The sequence below is a fragment of the Castor canadensis genome, chromosome 13 (genome assembly GCF_047511655.1).
Source record: "Castor canadensis chromosome 13, mCasCan1.hap1v2, whole genome shotgun sequence".
NCBI classification, from domain to species: Eukaryota; Metazoa; Chordata; class Mammalia; order Rodentia; family Castoridae; genus Castor; species Castor canadensis.
The window spans coordinates 126,190,704-126,217,335 of NC_133398.1; the positions used below are offsets into that span (position 1 = coordinate 126,190,704).

At 54.3% G+C, this 26,632-nt stretch overlaps 1 protein-coding gene across 4 annotated transcripts in view; it reads right to left on the bottom strand.

Annotated features, from left to right (window-relative positions):
* Positions 1-26,632, bottom strand: part of Dapk1 (death associated protein kinase 1) — a 127,181-nt gene that overhangs the window by 51,181 nt on the left and 49,368 nt on the right. For 3 of the 4 annotated variants that reach the window (XM_074052609.1, XM_074052606.1, XM_074052607.1), the window contains exons 3-7: positions 24,877-25,098; positions 2,841-2,979; positions 1,777-1,906; positions 1,594-1,642; positions 1,474-1,500 (exon numbers count right to left, since the gene is read on the bottom strand). In XM_074052609.1, the coding sequence (XP_073908710.1) occupies positions 1,474-1,500; positions 1,594-1,642; positions 1,777-1,906; positions 2,841-2,979; positions 24,877-25,098 (567 nt within the window). The remainder of the gene's footprint in view (positions 1-1,473; positions 1,501-1,593; positions 1,643-1,776; positions 1,907-2,840; positions 2,980-24,876; positions 25,099-26,632) is intronic. The other variant, XM_074052608.1, reaches the window with a different exon arrangement.

Genomic DNA, 26,632 nt, shown 5'->3' on the forward strand with positions numbered 1-26,632 from the left:
TCTGGTTACTGGGGGCGGTCACTTTAGAAATTAATTACATCTCACGAACAAAGGTGTCAGCCTAACGGGAAGGATTCGTTCAGAAAGTCAGTCTGCAGGCCACAGTCGAGACCCTGGCACACAAATGTCTATCACAGCACCATCCACAACAGCCTCGGCGTGGAAACGGCCCAGCTGCCCTACAACTGGTGAACGCATCAAGGAAATGTGGCAGATGTACACGCAATGGAGTTTCACTCAGCCAGAAGGAAGAATGACAAGTGGTTTCAAAATAAATGGATGCAACTGGAGGACGTCATCGTAAGTGACGTTGGCCAGGCTCAGAAAGACAAAGGCCGCCATGTTTTCTTTCTTATGTGGAACACAGACCCAACGCAAATGCAGCAATATTGTGAAAACACAGGTCACGCTAAGGGGAGGTGACACACGAGAGAGGGAGGTGAAAGAAGGAAGTCAGGAAGGTGAACGTGGCTGATGTACTTTCTATTCAAGAATGAATATAGGATTTTAAACCTGTTGAAATCACCAGAAGAAAGGGACTAAGGCAGAAAGGAGAAAAATGGAGGGGATGAAACAATTCAGGTTATAACACATATATCCATGGAAATGTCACAAGGGAACTCTCTGTACAGCTCTCTGAAACAAACAAAAATGTCTTTTTTGAAAACTGGAGGACAGGTCTGTAATCCTGGTGACTCAGGAGGCCGAGATCAGGAGAGTCACGGTTTGAAGCCAGCCCCAGACAAATAGTTTGTGAGAGACCTCATCTCAGAAATACCCAACACAACAAGGGGCTGGCTCAAGTGGGAAAGCTCCAACCTAACAAGGGTGAGGTCCTGAGTCCAAACCCAGTGCTGAAAAAAAAAAAGGAAAACAGAAGATAGAACAGGTCCAGTCTGGGGGCTGGCACCACTGGGAAGGGGAGGATATAGGACAGGGTGTAGGAGGGTGAATGTGGTGGAATATTATGCACTCATGAATGAAAATCGAAAAGTGAGAACTGCTGAAACTGTTCCAGGAATTAGGGGGGATAAAGGGGAATGACGGAGGGGGTGAACTCAACTGTGACATACTGTAAGAGCTTTTGTAGACGTCACAATGTACCTCCAATACAACAATAATAGAAAAATTTAAAGACTAGTAAAAAAACCTTAAAAACCGAACAACAACAAAACAACCCACAAAACGTGAATCTGAAACAGTGTCTACGAGTTTACAGCAAAACCCCTTCTTCCTGCTCGTCAGTAACGGATGGCTGTGCGTTCTCACACTGACCACTCCACAAGTCTGCAATGACAGGCTCCGCGCTGGGAGAAGATGCTCAGCCACTATAGGCGAGAGACGTTTTGGGGTGTAAAGTGAATATGCTTACTGGAGGAGCGCGCACGGCTGGAGAGACTTTTAATGGCTAGCGAGACACACGGTCTCAAAGAAAAAGGAGGAATTACCCGAGCTGAGGGCTGTGGTACTTACAGAATGTAGGTTATGACCCCGATGCTCCTAAATGCAAAAACAGAACACAACAGTGCATCAGGAGAACAGCAAGGTCGACCCCGACCCGAGACATGACAGCACAAAAGGATGCGTCCTTACCACATGTCGGCCTCGAGACCCAGGGGTTCGTAGTTGACGATCTCAGGAGCTGAGAGGAAAACGGACGGCCGTTAGCTCGGGACACGGGCCAGGGAAACGACCTTCCTCACTTCACCGCGGGGGCAATGGTGGCCAGCCTGACGTTTATGAGACATCAGCCAACACCGGAATGAAGACACTTACCAACAAACTCCGGGGTCCCGAATATGTTTTTGAATTCATTTCCGAAGTCAATTTTGTGAGCCAAGCCAAAGTCAATAATCTTGATCCGAGGTTTGGGGACATTTCTGTCCAGAAGCATTATATTCTCAGGCTTGAGAGAGAGAGAGAGAGAGAGAGAGAGAGAGGGATTTAAAACAAACACACAAATGAGCAAAAAACTATACTATGTCACGATGCTGAAGACAGCATGGCAGAATGGTTTTTTCCCCATTCCACCCAAAAACAAAATGACCAAAAAAAAATAGGGAGAAAAGGGATTGGTTGAACGAGAATCCAGGAAAAACCGTGTGGGTTCTCCAAGGATTGGAGGACACGGGGTGAGGAAAAGGGGAGGCAGGACGCACAAGGAAGCCGGGTGACGGGTGTCTCATCGGGTGACGGGAGCGCGGTGCCTCTGGCAAGGTGACAACCGAGCAGACCTCCCAGTCGGACCACCTGGAGCGCTGGCCCGGCTCCCTGTCCTGGACTCACTGTCATGCTGCCTGCTTCCCTTGTGACTTTGGGGGACGACTCACACGTCGGTCCGTCTCCCGTCATCCCGAGAGCCCAGGCGGCCAGCCTCAGGGTGGACTGTGCTTGGCAGCCAGCGACAAGGTCAGGCCCCAGCCTTGCACCAGGAGGAAAGCAAAGCCCGAGACCCTAACGCTTCTCCCGCAGCCCCCGAGGACGGACGCCAGGCCGGACACTGGCCGTGGCGGGCTGCAAATGGCCCCAGATAAAGACCTGGTGAGTAAGGGCCCCCGGGGTGGGGGGGACACGGGACTCTTCCCCACGGGTTCCTTGTGCAGCCTCCACCCAGCAAACTCATCAGCATCCCAGCGAGAGGCACCCATCATGACAATCAATGTCAATCAATTACTGATCGATTAATATTAATAAATATTATAATTACAATAATCAAAATAAATAAATATTGATTCAAAGTCCCATTTGTTAAACCCATACAGCCGCCTCAGCCCCTCTCAGCGGACCAACCAGGAGGCCCGGCTGGCCACAGGCTCCCACGCGGCCTGGGCCCCGCGTACCTTCAGATCGAAGTGTGCGATCTGCAAGGAGTGCAGGTAGTGGACGCCATTTAGGATCTGCTTGAGAAACTCGGTGGCTTCCTCTTCGGTCAGGGACTCCTTCTCGGCTAAGAAGTCGAACAGTTCTCCACCTGCAACGCTGAGACCCGGGGGCGGGGGGGCGGAGGTCAGGGGGCGGAGGTCAGGCTCTGGCCCCGCTCAGCAAGGCCCCTAAACCTGGAGTCGGGACTGTCACTTTAAGACTGGGCTGGCCTGGGCCAAGGGCTCCTGTTTGTGCTTCCTGAGTGGCTGGGGGTGACCGGTGATGGCCCCGGCTCCGGTTGACATGGGGTCTTGTGGACTTCACCTGCCGAGCAGCTGGATGCCAGGCGTCGTGTGCATCTTACTCAGATCTCAGCAGAGTTTCCTATCTATGAACACACGCGCTTATGAACGTCACACCGAGCAGCGCGGGTAGCGAGCACTCAGTGACAATAAACTGACACTCGATTGAGGGGCGCGGGGCTCCAAAAGGATTTATTTGTTCTGTCTCCCTGGCCAGACTCTAAGTCTATGGACAGCAGGGGTCAGTCCCTGTTGACCCCATGGTGGACGGCCGGGACCCCTCGCACAGGTGCCCAGCAAGCCCTCCAAACTCTTCCACCCGGTGGATGGAGGCACACAGTCCTCTGGACACTGCGCGGTGGAGGTCACCGGCGAGTGGCGGGGACTCTGAAATAAATGAAGTTAAGCTTCACTGGGTTTAACCACACGTTCCCAAAGGAGCGATCAGGAGCACAGAAGTCCGCGCTCTCCATATGGCTCCATATGACTCGGAACCGGAGCTCACAGATCAAGAGAGAAAGCACGGAATTTCTCAGGGCTTCAGATCCTCCACGCCGGGGTCCGGGTCAGCTTGCACCGGCCAGGGAAGGGCACGAAGACAGACCTTACAGGGTGCAGCCTCGGTGCCTCACCCCCAACCCGCCACGAGTGCAGGGAACGTGTTTAACAGGCACCCCAAAAGCCGAGACCCACCCGGAGGGCGGGGTGGCTCTCCCAGCCTGGGATTCTGCTCCGAGGGCCGGGCAAAAGGCAAGGGGCCCTCCTGTCCCCAGCCCTCCTCCCTGAGGGAGGTCACAGGGCCTGAGCCCAGCCAGAAGCCCAGGAGTCCATGTGGGCAGCAGAGGCCTGCAAGGGGTGCGGACCCTGCCCTTGGGGGGCCCAGCCTCTCCTCCCTGCAACCCTAGCCTGGCTCTGGGAAGACACAAGTTGGCCTCTCTTGTTTCCTCTACCATGTCCTTGGCTTCAAGTCCTTCACAGTCCCCTAGTTCAACAATGTGAAGATGCTTTTCTTCTGCAGTACTGGATTTGAACTCAGGCCCTACACCTTGAGCCACTCCACCACCAGCCCTTTTTTGTAATGCATTTTGTCGAGATAGGGTCTCAGGAACTATTTGCCCAAGGCTGGCTTCGAACGTTGATCCTCCTGATCTCTGCCTCCGGAGTAGCTGGGATTACAGGCGTGAGCCACCGGTGCCCAGCCAACTTGAAGCTCTTTTGTATGTTATTAGTCTTTAAGTAGACGAAAGGAGGAGGGAGGTAAAAAAAGAAAAAAGGAAGATAGCAAACTCATCCGTCTGTGCTCTTTATGTGTGCGCCTGCCCATCTGCAGGGTGGGAGGACCTTGTGCTGGACGAGGGTCCTGAGCTGACCCATCAGATTCAAGTCTTACTTCTGCCTGGGCAGCCCTGTGACCTGGAGGTTCCCTTCCGTCCGGTCCTTTCCATCAGACAGGAGTCACTAGACGTGCGCCTTTGAGGGTTATGAGGATTAAGGAAAATAGAGGCGTGAAAGTAGACGCTGCCATGTCTGGCACAAGGCTGAGGTCCAAAACTCAGGAACTACTGTCACTGCATAGGAAGGAGACTGCCCTGCCTGCAGGACACAGCGTGAAAGCCTCCAGGAGGAGGAGGAAGAAGAGAGGGGGAGAGGGAGGGGGAGGGGGAGAGGGAGGGGAGAGGGAGGGGAGGGGGAGGGGGAGGGGGAGGAGGAGGGGGAGGGGAGGGAGAGGGGGAGAGGGAGAGAGGGGAGGGAGAGGGAGGGGGAGAGGGAGGGGGAGGGGGAGAGGGAGGGGGAGGGGAGAGGGAGGGGAGAGGGGGGAGAGGGAGGGGAGGGGGAGGGGGAGGGGGAGAGGGAGAGAGGGGAGGGAGAGGGAGGGGGAGAGGGAGGGGAGAGGGGGGGAGAGGGAGGGGGAGGGGGAGAGGGAGGGGAGAGGGGGGGAGAGGGAGGGGGAGGGGGAGAGGGAGGGGAGAGGGAGGGGAGGGGGGAGGGGGAGGGGGAGGGGGAGGGGAGAGGGAGGGTGACACTTCTCCTGTGGACATGGTGCCAGCTTGGAGGAGGAGGAGGAGGAGGAGGAAGAGGAAGGGGAGGGGAGGAGAGACTTCCCCTGTGGACATGGTGCCAGCCTCAGTTTCTTCGCTCTGATCCCCCTTCAAGGGCTCCCCAGCTCCATCCACCTCACTCTGTGCTTTCACAAGTGGGTCTGGCTGTCTGGAGTTGGGGCCACTCTTACAGCAACCGTGCCCAACGGCATGTCCCGTCCTGGTCCTAGGACTCCAGGTCACTCTTGCTACCTACCCCAGGCTGCCCCTGCAGCCCCAGGCTTCAGGCTGGGCCCTCTTCTGTGGTGGCTTTCCTCAGATCAGGGACCTCACACCCCACCGGCTCCTGTCTTTTGAGGCAAATATGAAGCATCTTTGGCTCAAATCTTACATGGTCACTCAGTCTGAGACTCAGACCCCTTTCCTATAGTCAGGGGCAACGATCACAGCTTACAGAATTGTCCCGGGATTCCAGAACACGAGAGGCCTTGGTGCTCAGTAAATATTGCTGTCTTTCTCCCCTCTGTGGCTTCACACTAAAAGTTCCCTGGCCACAGTGGTGTGCTGGAAGGTTCAGAAACAGGCTCTGTGGGGTTGGGATGGGGCAAAGGCCATTCCTGAGGTGTCCTGTGGTCATTTCGGGCTGTCCAGGCGATGCCAATGACTGTGGCATTGGGAAGGGAGGCACACACATAGCTCTGTGTCCTGGGCCACCTGGCTCTGTCCAGCACTGCCCACTGGTGCTCTGTATTTTCCAAACACGGAGTAAAAGGACCTCACTCATGTGGCCTTCTGCACTGGGATCTTGTCTTCTTCACTGAAGATGTGGCACCCACTGCTCCGCCTCTAGGGCAGGACCTGTGACCACTCTGGCTGACAGGACACTACAGAGGTGACCGTGCCAACAAATCTGGGGTGGTCCCACCACAGGCCTGCTAGGCACCACTGCCCGCCTCATGAAGCCGTCGTGCAAGACATTGTGTGCTTATCCCAAAAACACATGGAGTAGCCCTAAAAGAAAAGATGCCACAGGGAAAGAAGGACGGGGCGGGGGACACTGGACAAGGAAGGCCTCTGGGAGGTGGACGCTCCGACCCCAAGGAGGCCATGGACCTCAGAGGCTGTCCACTGAGATCTGTCAGAATTCGCCACCCACAAAACAGTGAATAAAATACAGTGGTTGTTTTAGGCCACCATGAGGACCACCCACATGGCTGTCACAAAAGGACCCCTTGTCCTTGCCGCTGGGGTCCCTGCTCCAGGGCTCTCCTCTGCACCTGGCTCAAGGTCACGTCCTTTCCCAGGCTGACTGGTATGGAGACACAAGGTAGGCACTGTCACATTTCTTCTATAAAGGGTCACCTAGGAAATGCTGCATGCTCTGTGGGCCGTACAGACCCTGTCACAACCATTTAATCCTGTCGACGTGCTGTGGAAAGCACCATGCAGCCTGTACACGACTGAGGGTGGCTGTGTTCTAACAAAAAGACAAGGAAGTCTGAATTTGGCTGGCGGGCAGCCTGTGACATTGAGGCTGAGTCCCCCCAGCCCAAGCTGAGGCAGCTCGCAAGGGTCATTGTGTCTCCACAGCCCCATGATGGCCTCCCTAAGCGTGCAAGGCAACCTACCTTGGGTTGCCTATTTCTGTTCCCTTCTCCTTTCCAAGAATGGGTTCCAAATTCACTTTCAACACACGCCTGCTTCCCACTGAGCTTGGAGGTAAATGACGGGAACACCCACTGTGGTGACAGCGTCTCAATATTAAGCTAAGTCAACAGAAGCCAGGTTTCTTCCCTGGCCTTGGTCGCCTGAAGCCCTAGTCCGTCTTCCTGAGGGAGCAGCTCAACTTCATTGAGTCTTGACCACAGAGACAGAAAGAACCACGAGCAAGTCAGAGCCCCTGGAAGCAAGGACCAGGGTGCCAAGTGGCCCCTGATCAGACTGGGAGAAAGGGGGCACCATGGACCGCCTCTTTTTTTAAAATCTTCCCTTCCCCCAGGCCATTTCAAATCTCATGGTGTACATGACACAGTCCGGGTTGGGTTGTAGTACTGGGGATTGAACCCAGGACCTTGTGACACTCGACCACTTGAGCCCTTTTGCTTTTGAGACATGATCTCACCCCTACCTTTGCCTCGGCTGTCCTCAAACTCCCTCAGTCTTCCTGTCTCTACCTCCTGAGTAGCTGGGATTATAGATGAGCGCTACAACACCTGGCTTAATATGATCCATTTTAAGTGACAAGACAGTAACCACCACAAAGCACAGAGCACTCTTAACTCTGAAGTTATCTCCCCCAGACGTCAGTGGCTTTAACCCTGACGGGGTGGCTCGTCTCATGGCCTCACACCTAACATGGTGGACGGACTGTGCACATGGCACTTGAGGGCACACAGGATGGAGAATGCCTCAGAAGTCACCTGGCATCAAAAGTGAGTCATGTGCCCATCCAGATTCAAGGGCAGATGGTTTAGAATCGACCTCTAGATGGCAAAACCCAAGATCTGAACAAACATGGTGGACAGGAAGTAACAGTGAAGCCATCTTGGACAGTCAGTAACAGTGAAGCCATCTTGGACAGGAAGTAATAGTAAAGCCATCTTTGACTGTGACAGAGGAACTAAGAATTTTAATCTTACTTCAGCTCAAGTGTAAAACTTAAAAGGGTTAGGGACAAGTAGAATATCATCTGACAAAGGCTGAATGAGTACCACAAACTAGGTGACTCAAAATAAGCAGGAAAGACTCCACAGTTCTGGGGACTTCAAGTCCAAAGTCAAAGTTTTGGCAGAGGGGTGCTCCCTTTAAAAACCCATCAGACAATTCATCCTTGCCTCTTCCTCGCTCCTGGAGGAAACTTTGATATCGTATATTTCCTAGCTGTTTTCCTCCCAGTTTGTCATTTATTCCTCCCTCCCCCCCCCCGCCACCTTTGTGGTACTGGGGTTTGAACTTAGGGACTTGCGAGGCAGGTGCACAACCACTCGAGCCACTCCTCCAGCCCTGGTTAATTTGGGGTTAGGGTCTTGCTTTTTTCTTTTTAAATTCAGAAAGGCCTAGATTATGGCCCTTCTCTGATACACTTCCTGCTGTTACTGGGATGACAGGTGTGCACTACCACACCCCAACACTTTCCTGTTGAGATGGGGTCTTGCAAACTTTCCATGATCCTCTTGGTCTCAGCCTCCTGCATAGCTTGGGATGACAGATGCACACCACTGCACCCAGCTATTGGTTGAGATGGAGTCTTCAAACATTTTGCCTATGCCAGCCTCGAACTGCGATCCTCTCCGTCTGAGCCTCCCGAGTGTCCTTTGTCTTGTAACTTTGCTTAAAGTGACATTTTGTTGGACACAAGCTTTAAATTTGGATGCAAACTCACCAGTCTTTTGGTAGAAATCAAATTTTTGTGTTTTTCTTTTCCTAAACCAATATGAGAGCAATCAAATAGCAGGTGGAAATTGGTAGCTGTGTGGTCCAGCACAAGGTACTCAACCTCTCTGTGTTTGTGAATATTACAGTGGATTCCAGTGATGGCAGCAGATGGAATTTCACAAGTTGGGTTGATTTTTAACCCCTGCAAGTCCCTGCATGTCTGTGGGAACAACTCAAGGGCAGTTCTGAACATCCCACTGGGGGAGCCTGAGCTTCCGAGAGCCCACCACGGGCATTTCTTCCCAACTCCTCTGTGCTCAGTGATGTCACACTGTTGCTTGGGAGGGGGGCGTTTTTTGCCAAGGAAATGGACAAACATTACACATCAGGGCCTCTTTCCCCTGGAGAGTGGGTTCTTAACCACCACTGACCTATGGGGGGAACGGCCGTCAGCCTTACAGAGCTGCCATTCCTGCAGCTTTGGCGAGGAAATGATTGCGGACAGAGACCCCAAACCTACCGCTGGCAAGACGGGTCCTTCTGTGAGACCTGCCACTAGCTGACTCACTACTTCTCCTCCTTGCTAGTCTTCACCATGTTCTTCTCAAGGATGACACAGAAAACAGGTAGCAGGCTTTGCCCTCCCGACTGTCACACGACAGACTTCACAGAACACAAGCTCCTGTGTGACCTGCTTATCAACAGCCCTATCAATAGTTTCCAACACCGGGGATCCTCGCAGGGCTGCTCTTAAAGTCAAACACCAAACACAGGCAAAGCAATCTGAGGAATACTCCAGAATCACCTTCACTGGTGCTGGGGCGGGCACAGCTGTAGGGCCGGTAATGGCAGGAAAAGGTACAGAAACCTGGACTAAAAGGAGGCAGGTGCTCTGCCTAACTCAAACTTGTGTCACGGGACCCAGAAGGAAGTACAGCAGGGGGAAACCCGTTCTCTCCCTGGCTCTGTGGTCCAGGGCAGTGCACAAAACCTTTCTGGGCCAGAGTGGAAAATAAAGGTGGCTACTATACGTTGACAGCAGTCATTGAGACCTGACTCTGAGCAGGCTTGTGTCTGCTTGATCGAGAGACCAGCCAAGAAATGACGCTGACCTGACTGAGTTTGCAGGCCCTGTTGGAAGGGACTTGTGGCTTCCTTGACCTGTTCTGGAGCCCAGCTGCCACGCCGTGGGGGAGCTCAATCAGCACCGTGGAGAGGAACCAATGTCCCCGAGTCACCTCCCAGCTGATGGCCAGAACCACCACCCCACGTCTTAAGAGGGATCATCTGTTTCGGCGTGAGTTTGAGCTATGCCCCCACAGGCTCATGGGTTGGATGGAACACTTGGTCCCAGTTGGTGACCCTATTTTGGGAGGTTTTGGAAACTTAAGGAGGTGGGGCCTAGCGGAGGAAGGAGGTCACTGGGAGCAGGACCTCGCTCACCTTCCTGTCCGCCATGATGTTCTGCCCAGGAGCACGAGGCCAAGCGCCCATGGGCTTCCACTCTCTGAAACCGTGAGCCAGGATAAATCTGTCTTCCTCTCAAGTTGTTTCTACCACGCATTTGGTCACTGTGACAAAGAAAGTAACTAATACATCCCTTGAATGAACTCAAGGCCCACAGCCAACACCGTGTCATACCAGTCAGGTGACAGGTCACCTTAGAAGACGACCTTTCAACCCCAACAGCAGCTGGGTGAGCTGTCCCTGCTAGTCATATCCAAATTGCAGACAGGTGACTTCTCAGTCATGAAGCCCCGGAAAGGTTCGCTACGCACCAACAGAATCTCTGAAGAGCCCTTGCTTGGGCTTTTGAGGAGGCTGAATATGCAGTGTGTGGGATGTGCTCAGCTCAGTGTCTGATCCCTAAAAGGAACCAGAGATTACTGAATGCTATTATTATTCAAAAAAATGAGCTGGGCACCAGTGGCTCACGCCTATAATCCCAGCAACTCAGGAGGCGGAGATCAGGAGGATCACGGTTCGAAGCCAGCCTAGGCAAATAGTTTGCCAGACTCTATCTCGAAAAAAATCCATTACCCACCCCCCCTGCCAAAAAAAGTGCTGGTGGAGTGGCTCAGGGTGTAGACAGCCTGGGTTCCCTTCCAGACACAGAGCAAAATGCTGAGGATGAGGAGGTTGGAGTTTTTCGTGGCTTTCTCATTAAATGACATGAGATGGACCATACAGATGAGCACGGGGAACGGCACACAGCTGCCACTCAGGAAATGTTAGCTTACCCCCCACCCCCCGCTGATTTTCTAGGGATTTTCACAAAACTCCAACTTGTCTCACGCTTCTGCTCACAGCCCACCTCCAGCCCACCGTGTGACCGTGCTACCTTGTCCTCGACCTCTTCAAGAGCTGACACCCGGTTTTGTTTCAGTTCCTTGGATCCAGATTGACATGGGGCCTCCAAAGGTTGGAGGAGGACATTGTTGCTAGAGGTACCTTACATTTTTATGGCTATCTGCTACCTACTTGGGGGCCAGACCTGTTAGCTCTGCCAAGCGTGGCAAGAGAATGAATTTGGAAGTAACTTGTGATCCCCAAAAGGTCCTTCACCTCAAGAACTGGACAAGAAAGCAGAAAAACCAACACTTGAAGCAACTACTTGCGTTCCGAATGAAAGGGCAGAAGCATGGCTTTCTTTGCATCCAAGATGGGGCCGGAACGCCAGACGGGGCAACAGGAAATGCAGGATGGCTTATGAAGGCCAGCAGGTGCCATCCGACACGGGCCAGGCTGTGTCACGGGGCTGTTAAGAGGCTGCCGACACAGCACAATCAAGGCTTTCGAGTCATGGCCGTCCCCTCTGTCCCCTCCGAGGACCATCCCCGCCCCGACCCAAGTGATGACCCACTCAAGTTCCAAATGACCCACGGGCAATTTGCTGAGGCAGAGGAGGCTGCACTTCTCAGCTGGAGACGGTACGAAAAAGAATCCCTTATTATTTTTTAAATTCAGGAAGCATGAGCATTAAAAAAAACATAGTAAGCCAACAATCCAACGCGGGTTTTATTTCTCTCTTCCTCTTTCAGGGAACAGACTCTACCTTCTTGCTACCATTGGTCAAAGTGACTGTGGGCTTTAGGAATGTGCTCTGGGTTCACAGATGGGCTCTGTAAGAGACAAGCTCTGGGGACAGAACCTTGATGGCTGCTGGGTGAAGTACCAGGTCCTGCTGCTCAGACGCCCCGTGGGAGGGCCCCGGAAGGTGGCCGTCACACCTACCGTGAATTCGCACTCCCAACTCAGGCTGCATGCTCATTTTCTGATTCTCTACTTGCATTTCAGTTTCCATGGGGGAAGGGGAAAGAGGATGGGATGGGGGAAGTGACAGATATTCCAAACACACGATGTGATGTCAGCATCTCTTTCCAGCTCCCAGGAATGAAAGCGATGGAGCCCCCCCCCCTTTTCAGGAAGGGAAACAGAGAAGAGATCAAGGCAGTAAAATGTGCGCCTCAAGCAGGTCCCCCAGGTCCCATCAAGATGCTCTTGAGAGAGGTGACAAGGTCCAAGAAATGGCCCTGATGTAGCTGGAGACTTAGGGATGCAGGTGAGCATCAGGGCAAGCGATGAGGAGTGTTGGATGTGGGGTCACCCACGCCTCAGTTTTAATGACAGTAGAGCAGAGGCAAGAGAGGGGTTCAAAGTGTCCGCTTCAGGTGGCATTACGAACGAACAGGTGCTAGTATGCCAGAAAGGAAGCCTGGGGTCCAAGCGGACCCTCAGCTCTCTGATTTGGGGATGCAGCGAGGATTGAAGACCTGAAGCCTGAGGCTGGGCCACTCCATCCAGTGACTAACCTGCCACACAGCAAAGGCCCTGAATTCAATGCCCAGCCTCCCAAAAAAGAAGGAAGGGAGAGAGGAATGGAGGGAGGGAGAGGTGGAGGGAGAGGTGGAGGGAGGGAGAGGTGGTGGGAGAGATGGAGGGAGGGAGAGGTGGAGGGAGGGAGGGAGAGGTGGAGGGAGAGAGAGGTGGAGGGAGAGGTGGAGGGAGGGAGAGGTGGAGGGAGGGAGAGGTAGAGGGAGAGGTGGAGGGAGGGAGAGGTGGAGGGAGAGGTGGAGGGAGGGAGAGGTGGTGGGAGAGATGGAGGGAGGGAGAGGTGGAGGGAGGGAGGGAGAGGTGGAGGGAGGGAGGGAGAGGTGGAGGGAGGGAGGGAGAGGTGGAGGGAGAGAGAGGTGGAGGGAGGGAGAGGTGGAGGGAGAGGTAGAGGGAGAGGTGGAGGGAGGGAGAGGTAGAGGGAGAGGTGGAGGGAGGGAGGGAGAGGTGGAGGGAGGGAGGGAGAGGTGGAGGGAGGGAGGGAGGGGTGGAGGGAGGGAGGGAGGGGTGGAGGGAGGGAGGGAGGGGTGGAGGGAGGGAGGGAGGGGGTGGAGGGAGGGAGGGAGGGGTGGAGGGAGGGAGGGAGGGGTGGAGGGAGGGAGGGAGAGGTGGAGGGAGGGAGAGGTGGAGGGAGGGAGAGGTGGAGGGAGGGAGAGGTGGAGGGAGGGAGAGGTGGAGGGAGGGAGAGGTGGAGGGAGGGAGGGAGAGGTGGAGGGAGGGAGAGGTGGAGGGAGGGAGCGGTGGAGGGAGGGAGGGAGAGGTGGAGGGAGGGAGAGGTGGAGGGAGGGAGAGGTGGAGGGAGGGAGAGGTGGAGGGAGGGAGAGAGGGAGGGAGGGAGGGAGAGGTGGAGGGAGGGAGAGGTGGAGGGAGGGAGAGGTGGAGGGAGGGAGGGAGAGGTGGAGGGAGGGAGAGGTGGAGGGAGGGAGGGAGAGAGGGAGGGAGGGAGAGGTGGAGGGAGGGAGAGGTGGAGGGAGGGAGAGGTGGAGGGAGGGAGGGAGAGGTGGAGGGAGGGAGAGGTGGAGGGAGGGAGAGGTGGAGGGAGGGAGAGGTGGAGGGAGGGAGGGAGAGGTGGAGGGAGGGAGAGGTGGAGGGAGGAGAGGTGGAGGGAGAGATGGAGAGGTGGAGGGAGAGATGGAGAGGGGGAGGGAGGGAGGGAGGGAGAGAGGGACTAAGAGAAGGAAGGTCGGTCACAGCAACAGTGAGGGATGGGGACGAGGACATACACAGCCGGAAGGTTTAGGGAGGAGAGCAGATATTGCAGTTGGACCCAGGTATGTAGGGAGTCTTGATCAGCTGGTTCAGACAGGAAGTCCATCCCATCAGGAAATACACAGACCTACAGGCACGACGTTCTAGAGAGAGTGCAATGGCTGAGTCTGCCAGCTGGGTTACCATGGATGGGGCATGGCGGTGCTCAGTCCCAGGTTTGTGGCCCTCACATTGTCTGCGTGGGACTCTGACAGCACCCAAGGTCCAGAGGACCTTGAAGTTGGTCCTCTCCAGCCACAGATGGCCTCATCCATTACCCCAGGTGGTCCACGTTCAAAGCACCCCACACCACTGTGGACAAAGGGACAGAGGCGCTGCGGTAGGCAATATGGCAGATGAAGCTGAGTGACAAGCCACAGACCCTCCTCCTGTCGGTGCACGCAGACTTCTTGAGCTACCCAAAGTACTCAAGCCAAGGGAAAGGAGAGACTCGCAGGCAGAAAGACCACAGCAGATCGGGTCTCTCTCTCTTTTCTTTTTTTCGCTTGAATGGCTTCAGCCCAAGCTCTGGAGACCCACAGAAAGAATCAGGCCAACTGAAAGTGGGACACACGGAAAAGCTGGGCAGCCAGGCATCTCTTCGGGCTGGGAAATTATAACTGGAGCAAGAACAAAAGGCCAGCGGGCAGTAAACCAAGCTGGGACGGCCATGGATGGAGGTCTGTTCCAAAATCAATCTGTGTCGTCTAGCTGAAAACAAGGGAAGGCTATTATCCTGGGGCGGCCTGGAGACGCAGCAGCTCCTCCTTCTTGCCTGGGTTTCCTTCTCCCTGCCCTGCCGCTCCAGTGGGAAGAGCTGAAATGAAAGCTGCTGATGGCTGTGAAGTCACCTGGAAGCCCAGGATGGAAGGCCATCCCTAGGGCCGGGTCACCCCCTGGGGCGTGGAGAACTGCAAGTTCAGTGGGCATGGAATGGAAGGGTTCTTCCTCTCAGTGGAGGACGTGTTTGAAGAGGAGGAAGGAGAGCTGGATGCAGAGAAAGAGAAGGAAATCTGAAATGGCTGCAAGTGACAAGTGGGTGGGGCTGCTGGTCACTTCCGCTTAGCTTGGCCCTTTGAGGGCTAAGAAGCCCAGCTCTGGGTAGAAGAAGCGGAAGCAGACACCCACAGGGGCCATGGAGCCTCCCACTGACCACCTATGTGGAAAGGGGGAAGGAGGAGCCTGAAACCCTCTGCTGGAAGAGGGGCTGGGGCAGAGTTGAAAGATGGAGGTGAAACTTGCCTCCCCGTTTAAGCAGCAGAGCCAGCTGGGCACCATGCTGCAAAGAATGCCGCAGTGGGAAGGTTTTTAATCGTCTTCCTTTCTTTCCCTCTTTGCATATTTGCCGAGTACCTGTAGTGTGACAGCATCACGGTGACAATCACAGTTGTACCTTGGCCTCTGATCTTCACTGGCACACAGCAAGGTAATGCCAGACTCACAACAGACTGGAATCCCACACACAGCCCTAGTCCGCACTTCCCGTCCCACGTACCCAGCGGGGGCCCTGTGTTCCCACCCCCCCACCCCCCGAGTCTGGCTGAGTCAAGGGAGAACTGAAGTGACCTGACACCCTGCCTTGCTCTCATGAGGGAGGGGGACCTGGAGCAGGCAGGTCACAGGCGATGCAGTGACCCTGGAAGCGATGTCTTTGGCTCTCTTTCCTCTCCTCATCCCCGTTGTCCTCACCTAGAGAGTCCCCGCACTGCTGTCACCAGGATCTCAACAGTCTCTCCTGGCTGGGCTCCTGGACTGAATTCAATGGCACCATGTTCCTGAGCACAGGCTGGGTGTGTGTCCTCTCCTGGATGCTTGGCTTATAAAGACCACAAGGAAAACACCGCCATGCCCTGCCCTCTGGAAAGCTCCCAGCCCATTGCAGGAGAAAGACGCACGAGCATTTAGGAAATAGCACCATAAGTGCTCTGATTCCTACTTTGAAAAGGTGATGAAAACACACATGCGAAAACCACGAAACCTCATTCACAGTGGGCAGGAAAGCCAGAGAGAGGGGTGACGTGGGAGCTGGGCTTCCATGGTTGAGTAGGAGTTCTCCTGGGACACGAAGTATGATCTGGGAATGCAAGTGGTTCTCTAGGGACGGGCTACCAGGGGCAGGGGGGAAGTGGATGGACCTAAGGAAGGACTGGACATGAGTTCCAAGGGACCTCATTCAGTGGGCACGAAGGAGCCATCAGAAACATTTCAGAAGACTTTCCAAGACGTGAGTCCCAGACCACAAAGCTCGCATCTCAGCTGTGTAACACCAAGGAGTTCGCTACTTTGCAGAGCAACGCAACCATCCTCACTCTCTCATTTTAGAATCACTGGCATCGCCCCTAAAAGAAACCCCATGCCCACTGGTGGCCCCTTGGGTAGCCGCCCCAATCTCCATCCATCAGCACGCATTTCCCCGTGCAGCCATCCGCCTACCTACAGATTCGCTTATTCCCGACGGTTCACATCAGCGAAATCCTACAGGACAGGGTCTTTTGAGACTGGCTTCCTCCCCACGTAAGGGAGTATTTTCAAGGTTCATCTGCCTCGTAGCAAGAATTCGCACCTCACTATTTTTAATGCCCAAATAGTAATCTTTTGTTTGGAAACACCACATTTTGCCCACTGGGTGGTGGGCATTTGGTTTATTTCCATTTTTTTGGTTATCATGAATCATGATACCACACTCACGTGTAAGGTTTTTTGTTGTTTTTTTTCTCGGTGGCACTGGGGTTTGAACTTGGGGACTCCCGCTTGCAAGACGGGCGCTCTACCACTTGAGCCACTTTCCCAGCCACCATGTGTAAGCTTTCGTGTGGAGATAAATTTTCATTGCTCCCAGGGTGGAAAGGCTGAGTCATACAGTCAGCGCAATTAGCATGTAAGCAACAACCGGCCTGCTTTCCAGAGTGGCCACACGTTTTTTTGTTCCCACCAGCCACGTTTGAGGTTCACTTTCTCCACTTCCTCTCCAATACTGGATGCTGGCGCTGGGATTGAACCCGGGGCCTGGCACATGGGAGGCACTGAGCTGCACCCCCGGCCCCTTCCCATCCTTATAAATCCAGGGTTTCCCCGCAGGAGAAGGAGTGAACTGAGCAGAGCAGAAGGAAGAGAATGGTGCTGTGGCTCAGGGTAGAGTTCACGAGATCCCAGACCAGGATGCAGGATGAGGCAGTAAGAGAGAGAGAGAGAGCTTGAGACCTGTCAGAGGCAGAATCCCCTGGACTTGACAAAAGATGGATGTGTGGCCCCGTGGAGGGTGAGGGAGGCGGTCAGCAAGGACGGCTTGAGTCTGGAGAACCGGGAAGATGGTGCCGTTAGTAACCAAGACAGAGAAGGAGAGCCAGAGGCTGGGGCAGGGGGTTCGGCCTGGGGCGTGTGATATTTGAGGTACCTGGGAGATCCATCTGGGTAGGGAGCTGAGCAGGCCCTAGGGGAAGCACTGCGGCACTGCGGGGTTCCAGAGAGCCTTAAAGATTCACCCTTAGGCGTTACCTAAGCCCACGTTCTGGGAGGTGTGCAGTCGAAGCAATTCTGCAACATCTATTAGGAACTCTTCCAATGGCCGGGGTGCGGTGGAGGGAAAAGGGAGCAGGTACAGACCGCTTCCTGTCTCCGTGACCATCCTGTCCCCTGCACCCATCACACATGTGGATATTGAGAAACGCCAAGATGGCTTCCTTCTCCCCAGATGGATGTTGCATTCAAGGGGTGCCATGTTGCACCCGCTGTGTGACTTGCCCTGGCAATGGGAAGCCACCACCAGCCTAGGAGTCCGGACCTCTAGCCTTTGCCCATCAGGTCTCCACCCCCCCACCGCAGTGGGTTCTCAATAAAGTGGAAGACAGGGGGTCAGGTTTACAAGAAAACGTTCTCCCTTCTGAAGAATTTCTCTGTCCTTGAGAAAGGAAGGCACCAGATGAAATGGCCTCTAACCATCGGTGGCCACCCGGTGTCTCCCAAGGAAAGGAGACACGGGTGCCATGATGTTTGGCTGAAAATACGGAGCCAGGGGCTCAAGTACCAAAGAGAGAAGAGGACCGAGACAAAGCCCTTGGAACCCAGCGTGAGATTATTCTCTACCCACGTGCTACATCCACGGTCCACCCTTGCACGGTCAGTTCTGGGTCCAGGGAGGCTGCGCAGAGGTGGACTCAGAAGCTTCCCTGGCCAGTAGGCTTCTAGTTGGCTTTGTCAATAGATAGCACCAACAGGAAAAGAAAGTGAGGGGAACCCCACTTCCTCCCCACCAGCTGGCCACGGGGTAGGCTGAGTCCCGCGGGGGACTCCACGGGGAACGCACCTCATGCCAGACACTTCTCTTCAGGAACTTAGCCTCGAAGTCACCCCATCCTAGCCAGGGTCCTCGACCTTTCCCCTTCCTAACCACTTACGTTGACAGAAGAGGGAACTTCTCTTCTGCGTCAGTTGTCCTTTTCCCTGGACTTTGCACACACCTGGGCTGACAAGCTCAACTCTCTCTGTGTGCCCCCTGCTTCCTGGTAGGACCCAGATGCAGCCTAACTCTCACTGCTTAGCATTTCCGGGAGGAAATTCAAGTAAGTAGATCGCCATCTTGCAAGGATGACGCTAAGCTCCCTGGTTCTTAGGCCAAACGTCACCCTCTTGTCACCGCAAGGTGCCCTGGCTCTAGTAGGGCTTGAGAGGCGTATTGGGCCAATCACAGCCTTCAGTGCCTCAAGTGCTGAAGGGGGACACACAGTCTTGTCCCCAGAGAACTCATACTGGGGGTGGATGGGGGGTAACACCAGAACCCCACCAAGTCAAGCCATCCCATCTCACAGAAGAACAGAACACGTCCTGACTGCCCCCAGCCTCACGGAAATGCTAAGAAACGAGGGCCAAGAACCTGGCTGCCAGAGGAAGTGCTGGAGAAAGAGACAGAAAGGTGAGAGGCCCTCACCAGCTGCGGGCAATGGGGTTAGTCAGCCAAAGTGTACAGAATTTTAGGGTCTGGAAAACTGAAACAAAAGGGATTTCCTCCCCAAGAGGCCATTCCTGTCTGGGAGTTCCAGCTCCTACCTGTGCCTGGACTGGGGTGGGTACAGCATTCCTTTGGGAGAACGATGGTCCAGTCAACTTTCCTGGAGCTACACACAGGGGTTCAATGAGATAACAAGGGAGGGCCCCGCAAGGCGCTGCCCAGACAGGGCTGGCCTCTCTCCTGCAGTCAAAGCCACTCTGTCCTTGAACTACACGGTGTCCCCTGGTGCAGCCTGGGAAGATCCTGGTGAGTTGGGACCACCTGCAAGGACGTGAAATGTCACATGCTACTTTTCTGACACCTTCGATGCTCCTTGAATTCTCTCAGCAGAAAGAGGTCAGTGACACCACGTCATCTGGGGACGCCCAGGTCCTTTAGACCGTGCCTCTGTTAGAGCTAAGGGCCTTACAGTGGCCACACTTGGGAAGTGTCTGGAAACGAAGCCACCTGTCCCTGTAGAACAGGTACATATGCTGCTGTCACATGGGGCCCTAAATGTCCTCACGTGCATCTCAGTAGTGCTGACAGTGTTCAGCACAAGTGGGGAAAACACTCAGTCACTTGACAACACAAAACAAGAGAGAAAAAAGCAATAGTAGGTTCTTTCTGGAGGCATTTCCGTTTGCTTTGGAAATGGTATTTTGCACAGACAGGAGGAGGCTCCGAAATGGTTCTGCACCTGCTGTGGACACTGGGGTGACCCTTCCAGGCACCCCTGGTCTCCCTCCTCTGAACCACCAGCTGCAGGGTAATTGGCCCGGGCTTCTTGTCCCCAAGCACTGGCTCAGAATTCTGGACACGGGCGCCACGCAGCCAGCTCAGCGGAAGGTCAGAGCCGCTGAGCCTGAGTCCTCCAACCGGCAGCCCCTGGCCGAGGAGGAAGGTGACCTCTGGACGGAGCCACGGGGCAGGGGAGCCTGGGACTGAGGCAGCGAGGACAGGGAGGAGCAGGGGGGAAAGTGGGTCCCAGCCTGTCACCGTGATGCATCCCAGAGTGGCTGACCAAGATGGGAACTGGAACAAGACGAGTGACCGGGTTGTGAGTTTCTAAGAGGAAATGTGACCGGGACAAAGGAGCCACCGCAGGGTCACACAGTAGGTGGCTTCCAGACAGGGGTCTAAGGACAGCCGTGTGCCTGGAGTCAGGGAAGCCTAACACAATGGTGGCAGCCACGTGGCCCAGTGTCCCAAACCTTAAGGATGACAGGTGTTTCTTGGAGACAGCAGTGGTCCCAAGTGAAATCATGCCAGGTATTAAAATGACGAATATATCCTAAAAACGCTAGACCCCGTGAGCTCGCGGATACCACCCACATTTCCACTCTACCAATTTTTCTTAAGACCATCCAGCAATCAGCTAACCCACTTACGTAAGTAAAAATGTCAGTCTAATAACATGCAGGGTGATGCTCTTCCATTGAGCTGGCAAGCACAGTGGGGCCACACACGCACGGGGATCTACTTCTCAAGAGAATGCCTGAGTGGGAACACCCCGCTTTTCCGCGATTTAATTCCGCTGGAAAGGCCGAGGCTGGCCACACGCACGTCACCTCTCAGGCCCTTGCCCGATAAGAGACATCTTGGGAGCAAAGAGCCAGAGGCGCTCTTGAAAACAAAAGCAAAAGTTCAAAAAGGCACAAGCACTGGCTCGAACTCAGAGATGAGCAAACGATTGTGGCGGCCAAAGAAGCCGTGGAGGACGCCTCAGTCCCTCTGTGCTTCGTGGAAACCGGGCACGGGGTGACCGGAAGTCCTCGGCCCCATATTAGATATGGCTCCCCCTGGCTCTGCATGGCCACGGCCCCTTGCATGACCCCAGCTTCCCCTGACTTGGACCCTTTTCGGGTCCTTAGCAGCCATCACGGCCTCTGTTTTCCACAAGGGTCAGGTTTGCTGACCTGGCCAGCATGTCCTGACTCACGGCCACACTCCGTGCAGACCCACGGTGACAAGACTGTGTCCCTATTCTGATTACTCTGCATCTCGGTTTTGGAAGAAGGAGGGAACGAACCAAGAGAACAATGGCCTTGCAGGGAGCAATGTGACGTGGCCCCAAACAGGCTGCTGTTTGTGATAAACTGAGTCCTAGAACTGAGTCACACTCAATCAAAGTTGAAAGAGACCCCAGGCTGGGTGCGGTGGCTTACGCCTGTAATTCCAGCTACCTGAGAGGCAGAGATAAGGGAGGACTGTGGTTGTGGGGTAGACAACCCAGGCAAAAACGTTCACAAGACACCATCTCGACCAATAAAAGCATCCCAGCTACTCAGAATAGGAGGCACAAAGAGGAGGACTGTTGGTCAAGCCAGCCCTGAACCCCATCCCAAAAATAACCAACACAACCAGGACTACAGGTGTGGCTCGTGCCTGCCTAACAAGAGGGAGTCCCTGAGTTCAAACCCCAGTACAGCATGAGAGAGAGACTTGTCATTTTATGCTTCCTTTATAAAATCTCCACCTGGTAACCCATCAGGCAGGTGACAGCCACGAGGCCACCGTGATGGGGGGGGTCAACCCCACAGGTCCAACACAAATAGGGACACCCTAGGGCTGTTGGCACCAGCCAATCGGAAGCCAGGGCTCTGAGGCAAGCCACGCCCCCCTCTGTGTAGCTTCCGGCTGACTGTCCCCCCCTCGGGGACGGGGATGTCCCATTAAATGAAATGCACTCAGGGTGGACAGTTTGACAGCAAGGACAAGAACCAGGGAGTGTAATTAATATCAGAAATCCCATCACCAAGCAGAAGTCACAGCCAGTGCTTCTTACCGCACCTCTGATCTCTGCACACCCTGCATTTCATCCAGGCCTCAGCACTGGTGGTGGTAAGGTTCGAGTTTCCTTTATGGATCACCAAGGGGAACCCACAGGCTGTCAAGAAAACCTAACACCCACTACAAGCTATATTATGAAAATCGGGTCACACTAAGGGGGGTTACTAATGGGAGAGGGAGGTGAAAGAAGGAAGTCAGGAAGGTGAATGTGGCTGATGTACTTTCTATTCAAGAATGAATATAGGATTTTAAATCTGTTGAAATCACCAGAAGAAGGGGACTAAGGCAGAAAGGAGAAAATTGGAGGGAATGAAGCAATTTGGGTTATAACACATATATACATGGAAATGTCACAATCTTAAACAAAAACGTCTTTTTTTTTTTCCAAAAACTAAGGACAGGAAGGTAAATCAGGTCCTGTCTGGGGGCTGGTACCAGTGGGAGGGAGGAAGATATAAGGAAAGGGTGTAGGAGGGTGAAAATGGTGGAATATTATGCACTCATGAATGAAAATGGAAAATGAGACCTGCTGAAACTGTTCCAGGAATGGGCGGGGGATAAAGGAGAATGGTGGAGGGGGTGAATTCAATTATGATGAATTGGATGGTGGGTGGGTGGATGGGTGGGTGGTGGATGGATGGATGGATGGATGGTGGATGGTGGATGGGTGGATGGGTGGATGGATGGGTGGGTGGGTGGAGGGGTGGGTGGATGGATGGGTGGATGGTGGATGGGTGGATGGTGGATGGGTGGGTAGATGGATGGATGGGTGGATGGATGGATGGATGGATGGTGGATGAATGGATGGATTGGTGGATGGGTGGATGGATGGATGGATGGATGGTGGATGAATGGATGAATGGATGGATGGGTGGATGGGTGGATGCATGGATGGGTGGACGGATGGGTAGAAGGGTAGATGGGTGGGTGGATGGATGGATGGAGGAATGGATGGATGGCAGATGGATGGATAAATGGATAGGTGGGTGGATGGGTGTATGGATGGGTGGGTGGATGGATGGATGGGTGGATGGATGGTGGGTGGATGGATGGATGGGTGGATGGATGGATGGATGGGTGGATGGGTGGATGGATGGATGGGTGGATGGATGGATGGATGGATGGTGGATGAATGGATGGATGGGTGGATGCATGGATGGGTGGACGGATGGGTAGAAGGGTAGATGGGTGGGTGGATGGAGGAATGGATGGATGGCAGATGGATGGATGGATGGTGGATGGATGGATAAATGGATAGGTGGGTGGATGGGTATATGGATGGGTGGGTGGATGGATGGATGTGTGGACGGATGAGTGGATGGATGGATGGGTGGGTGGATGGATGGATGGGTGGGTGGATGGATGGATGGGTGGATGGGTGGATGGATGGATGGGTGGATGGATGGATGGATGGATGGGTGGATGAGTGGGTGCATGGATGAGTGGATGGATAGGTAGAAGGGTGGATGGGTGGGTGGATGGATGGATGGATGGATGGAGGAATGGATGGATGGATAGACGGATTGATGGGTAGATGGATGGATGTGAATGTGGTGGAATATTATGCACTCATGAATGAAAATGGAAAAATGAGACCTGTTCAAACTTCCATGAATGGGGGAGGGGGATAAAGGAGAATGATGGAGGGATGAATTCAACTAAGTTGTGCGGTATAAATAGTCCTAAAGCAAAATGTCCAGGAAATGGGGTCAGTCATCAGACATGGATCTTGGAACACACACCCAGGCAGGCGCAAGGGCCAACCTTCTCAGGCACCCGTCGCCTGTTCTGGTGTGAGAACAGCGCGCCGTGTGCGAGCCACGGGGCTCCTGGAAATTCTCTGAAAAGGCAAAGCCGTGATCCGTGACGCTCCTCGCTCTGGGTGTTTTGTATCCCTGGTCTCCCACCATGAAGCCTTAAGGACGGCTAACGACACAGCGGGTCTGTGCTGAGGTCTGTTTCTGTCTGGCACGCCTGTCCTCACCTCTGCTCTAGCCTGTGACCTCCCAGAAGCCAGGCTGGGACTCGGTGACGACTGCGCCATGATGTGCCCCAGGCAGGCTTCTGGTCCCCAGTCCCCTTAAAGTTGTGAGGGAAGGGAGAATTCTGTCCCCAGGGGGACCGGTGACATTGACAAGGACGCATTGGGGGACTATGGCTTGTCACAACCAGAGGGTGGGAACGCCACTGTTATCCAGGGGGCAGAATGTAGGGATGTCACCAGGACAGCCACCCCAAAAGGAGTGACCCGGCCCCACGCGTCACTAGTGCGAGGCCGAGAACTCCTGCACGTAGGAAGGAGAGGAGGAAGGAGGAAGGAAATGTGCTAACCACAGTTGAGCCAACCCTGCGCGCTAGGTATCGGGAAATCCTTATTTCGCTGACCTCCCCTAAGCCTGGAGGGGACTGACCCCACTGTACAGTGAAAAAATGTCACGTCAGGGTGGTACACACCCGTAGTCCCAGCACCAGGGAGGTGGACACAGGAGGATTGAGAGTGGGTGGCCAGCCTGGGCTCCATAGCAAGACCCTGTCCCCAACTGCAAAGCCCTGGTAGCTGGGGTGACACCTGGAGACTGGGCTGGCTGCCATAAATCTCCTTTCGCTTGCTTCTCCTCTGGTCTTAAAAAAAAAAATCACCAAGGATAAGCCAGGTGAGGTGACACCTGTTTGTAGTCCCAGCCACTTGGGAGGTTGAAGCAGAAGGTTGATTTATGGCCAGAAGTTTGAGACGAGCCTGGGCAACACAGAAAGACCCCATCTCAGAATGAATACAGAAATAAGAATAACTAGGAGGCTGCAAAGGAAGGCTGGACGACGGGCAGTGGGAAGTGAGGAGGTTCCAGGGACACTCCGCCAGTCCCCCTCCTCTCAGGGCGCCATGCTGTGACCACCCTCCCCCCAGGCCTCCCTCGACTTCCTCTCGTCACCGGCCAGCACACGCTGCTGGACTCGGCCAGGGGCAGGGAGGGACAGGAGACGGGGACCAGAAACACCAGGGAACAGTGCACCTCCATCAGCTGCCCGTCACGCCGGCCCGACGTGCCGGGCTTTGAAAACAAGTCCTATCGTCACACCCGTTCGTGCAATCAGCGCTGACGGCTCCAACAGTTAAAGATGGGGTCTCTGTGCGTGTGTGTGCAAGATGGGGGGCAGAGCGAGAGACAAAAGGAAGAGAGAGAGAGAGAGAGAATACCCAAGAAGAGAAGGAAAATCAGCACAGTCAGGAATCCAGAAGACAAGGACCTGTGTTTGACACTTCAGGGAAAACTCAGAAAAGAGACAAGATCCAGAAAAAGGAGGATGAACCTCAGAGAAGTGACGCACCCCAAGATTTGGGGACCCTCTTGCAAACCCGCTGGGACTCCCCTGGAAGTCCACTTTGCAATTGCTTCCCTAGCTCAGCTCAGCGTGGAGGACCGGGGCCGCGGGCGGCACTCACAGCTCCAGGATGAGGATGACGTCGGTCTTGTTCTCGTAGACTTCGTGCAGGGTGATGACATTGGGGTGCTGGATCTCCTTCAGGATGCTGACCTCACGCTCGATGTCCTCGCGGCTCACGCCCCGCCGGCTGGACTTGGTCCTTCGTTTCTTGATGAACTTGGCTGCGTACTGGAGCCCCGTGCTCTTCTCACGGCATCGCTTCACCACGGCGAACTGTCCGCTGAAAAGACACGGGGAATTGGGACTGGGACACCGGCCATCGTGCGTTTCTCCTCCTTCATGTGGTGAGGGACAGACATGCTGGTGACAGGGGGCAGGCTGCATTTCTAGCTCCCCCTTTCCCTGTCACTTCAGATCCTGGGAGGCGGTGACAGGACTGTGTGAAGTGACCTCAGTTCCCAGAGCTAAGAGAAGGGGGATTGAGACCAGGTAACGGGGAGGGACGTCCAGGAGGCCCTCCCTTGGGAGACACATATTTCTAGCACCCGTATTTTTTCAGTTGTTGTGTTAGCATATAATTATCATACGGGGGGGGGACACACTGTGACATTTATATGTGTACTTACAGCACATCTCAGATAGACTCACCCCCTCCATCCTTCTCCCTCGTCCCCCTTCCTAGAACAGTTTCAGCAGGTGTCATTCTTTACTTTCATATAGGGACACAAAATTGGTCACCATGTCTTCCGCATCCCCCCTTTCCTTGTGCCCACCTCCTCCCACTCTGCCCAGCCCCAAAAAGACCTCTTTTCCCTCCTGCCCCTCATTTTCTAAGTGTGCATTGATAGTCCAAGGGGGTTTCGCCTTGGTGCCTCAGGTCTGTATCTATCTTGCTTTAATCAAATTAATCCACTTGCTACTTCCTCACCCTCTGTCACCACGCTCCCCCAGTTTCCAACAGCTTATGGGACAGTGCGGTATAGTCACAGAAATTCCTCTCCCGCCTCCTGAAGTCCCCTCAGTGTAGATATACATGTATGTGTGTGCCTATATGATCACGTGTTTCTACACATGCATTTAACCTATAGGTCTAGCTTCCACACGAGGGAAAACACGCGCCCTTTGACTTTTGAACCTGGCTTCCTTCACTTAACGTGAAGTTCTCCAGTTCCATCCACTCACCTGCAAACAGCCTAATTCCATGCTCCTGAATAAAACTCAAATGCTTCTCAATGCCACATTTTCCCAGTCCCTTCATCAGTGGTGGGCATCTGTCCTGTTTCCAGAGCTGGCCACCCGCATTGCTGGACTGAAACACCCGGAATAAAAGCAAGGTTCTCAGCTGTGTGAACTGGACAGTGCTGGCTCCTTCTCCAGCCTGGCTGTCCCCTCTTCCCTGCTCATCCAGACCTACACCAGAGATCTCTGTGGTCCTGGCCAGCTGACGTCACCCCCAATTACAGACGTGGACCGTGTGACCTGCACAGAGCCTGGCTCCAACGACAGGCACGTGACCTTTCGCAGAATGGGGACACAAAGACTTCCCGAGACTCTTCCCCCTTCTGCCTGTGAACGCTGCAAACCCCAAAAGCCATCGCCAGTCCTCTGGGGATCAGGAGGGGAGTTGCTCATGGTCCCAGGACAACCACCCAAGGGGCCGCACCAGCGGAAGGAAAGAAACCAGGTCCCCTGGTAACACAATGGAGCAGCTGGATCAAGCCTAGCCTGAAGCCTTTGGCTTTTGGATTCTTCTCCACATAAACCAATAGACTCCCTGTGCTGCTGAAGCTGGTTTGATTGGGGTTTTCCACTTC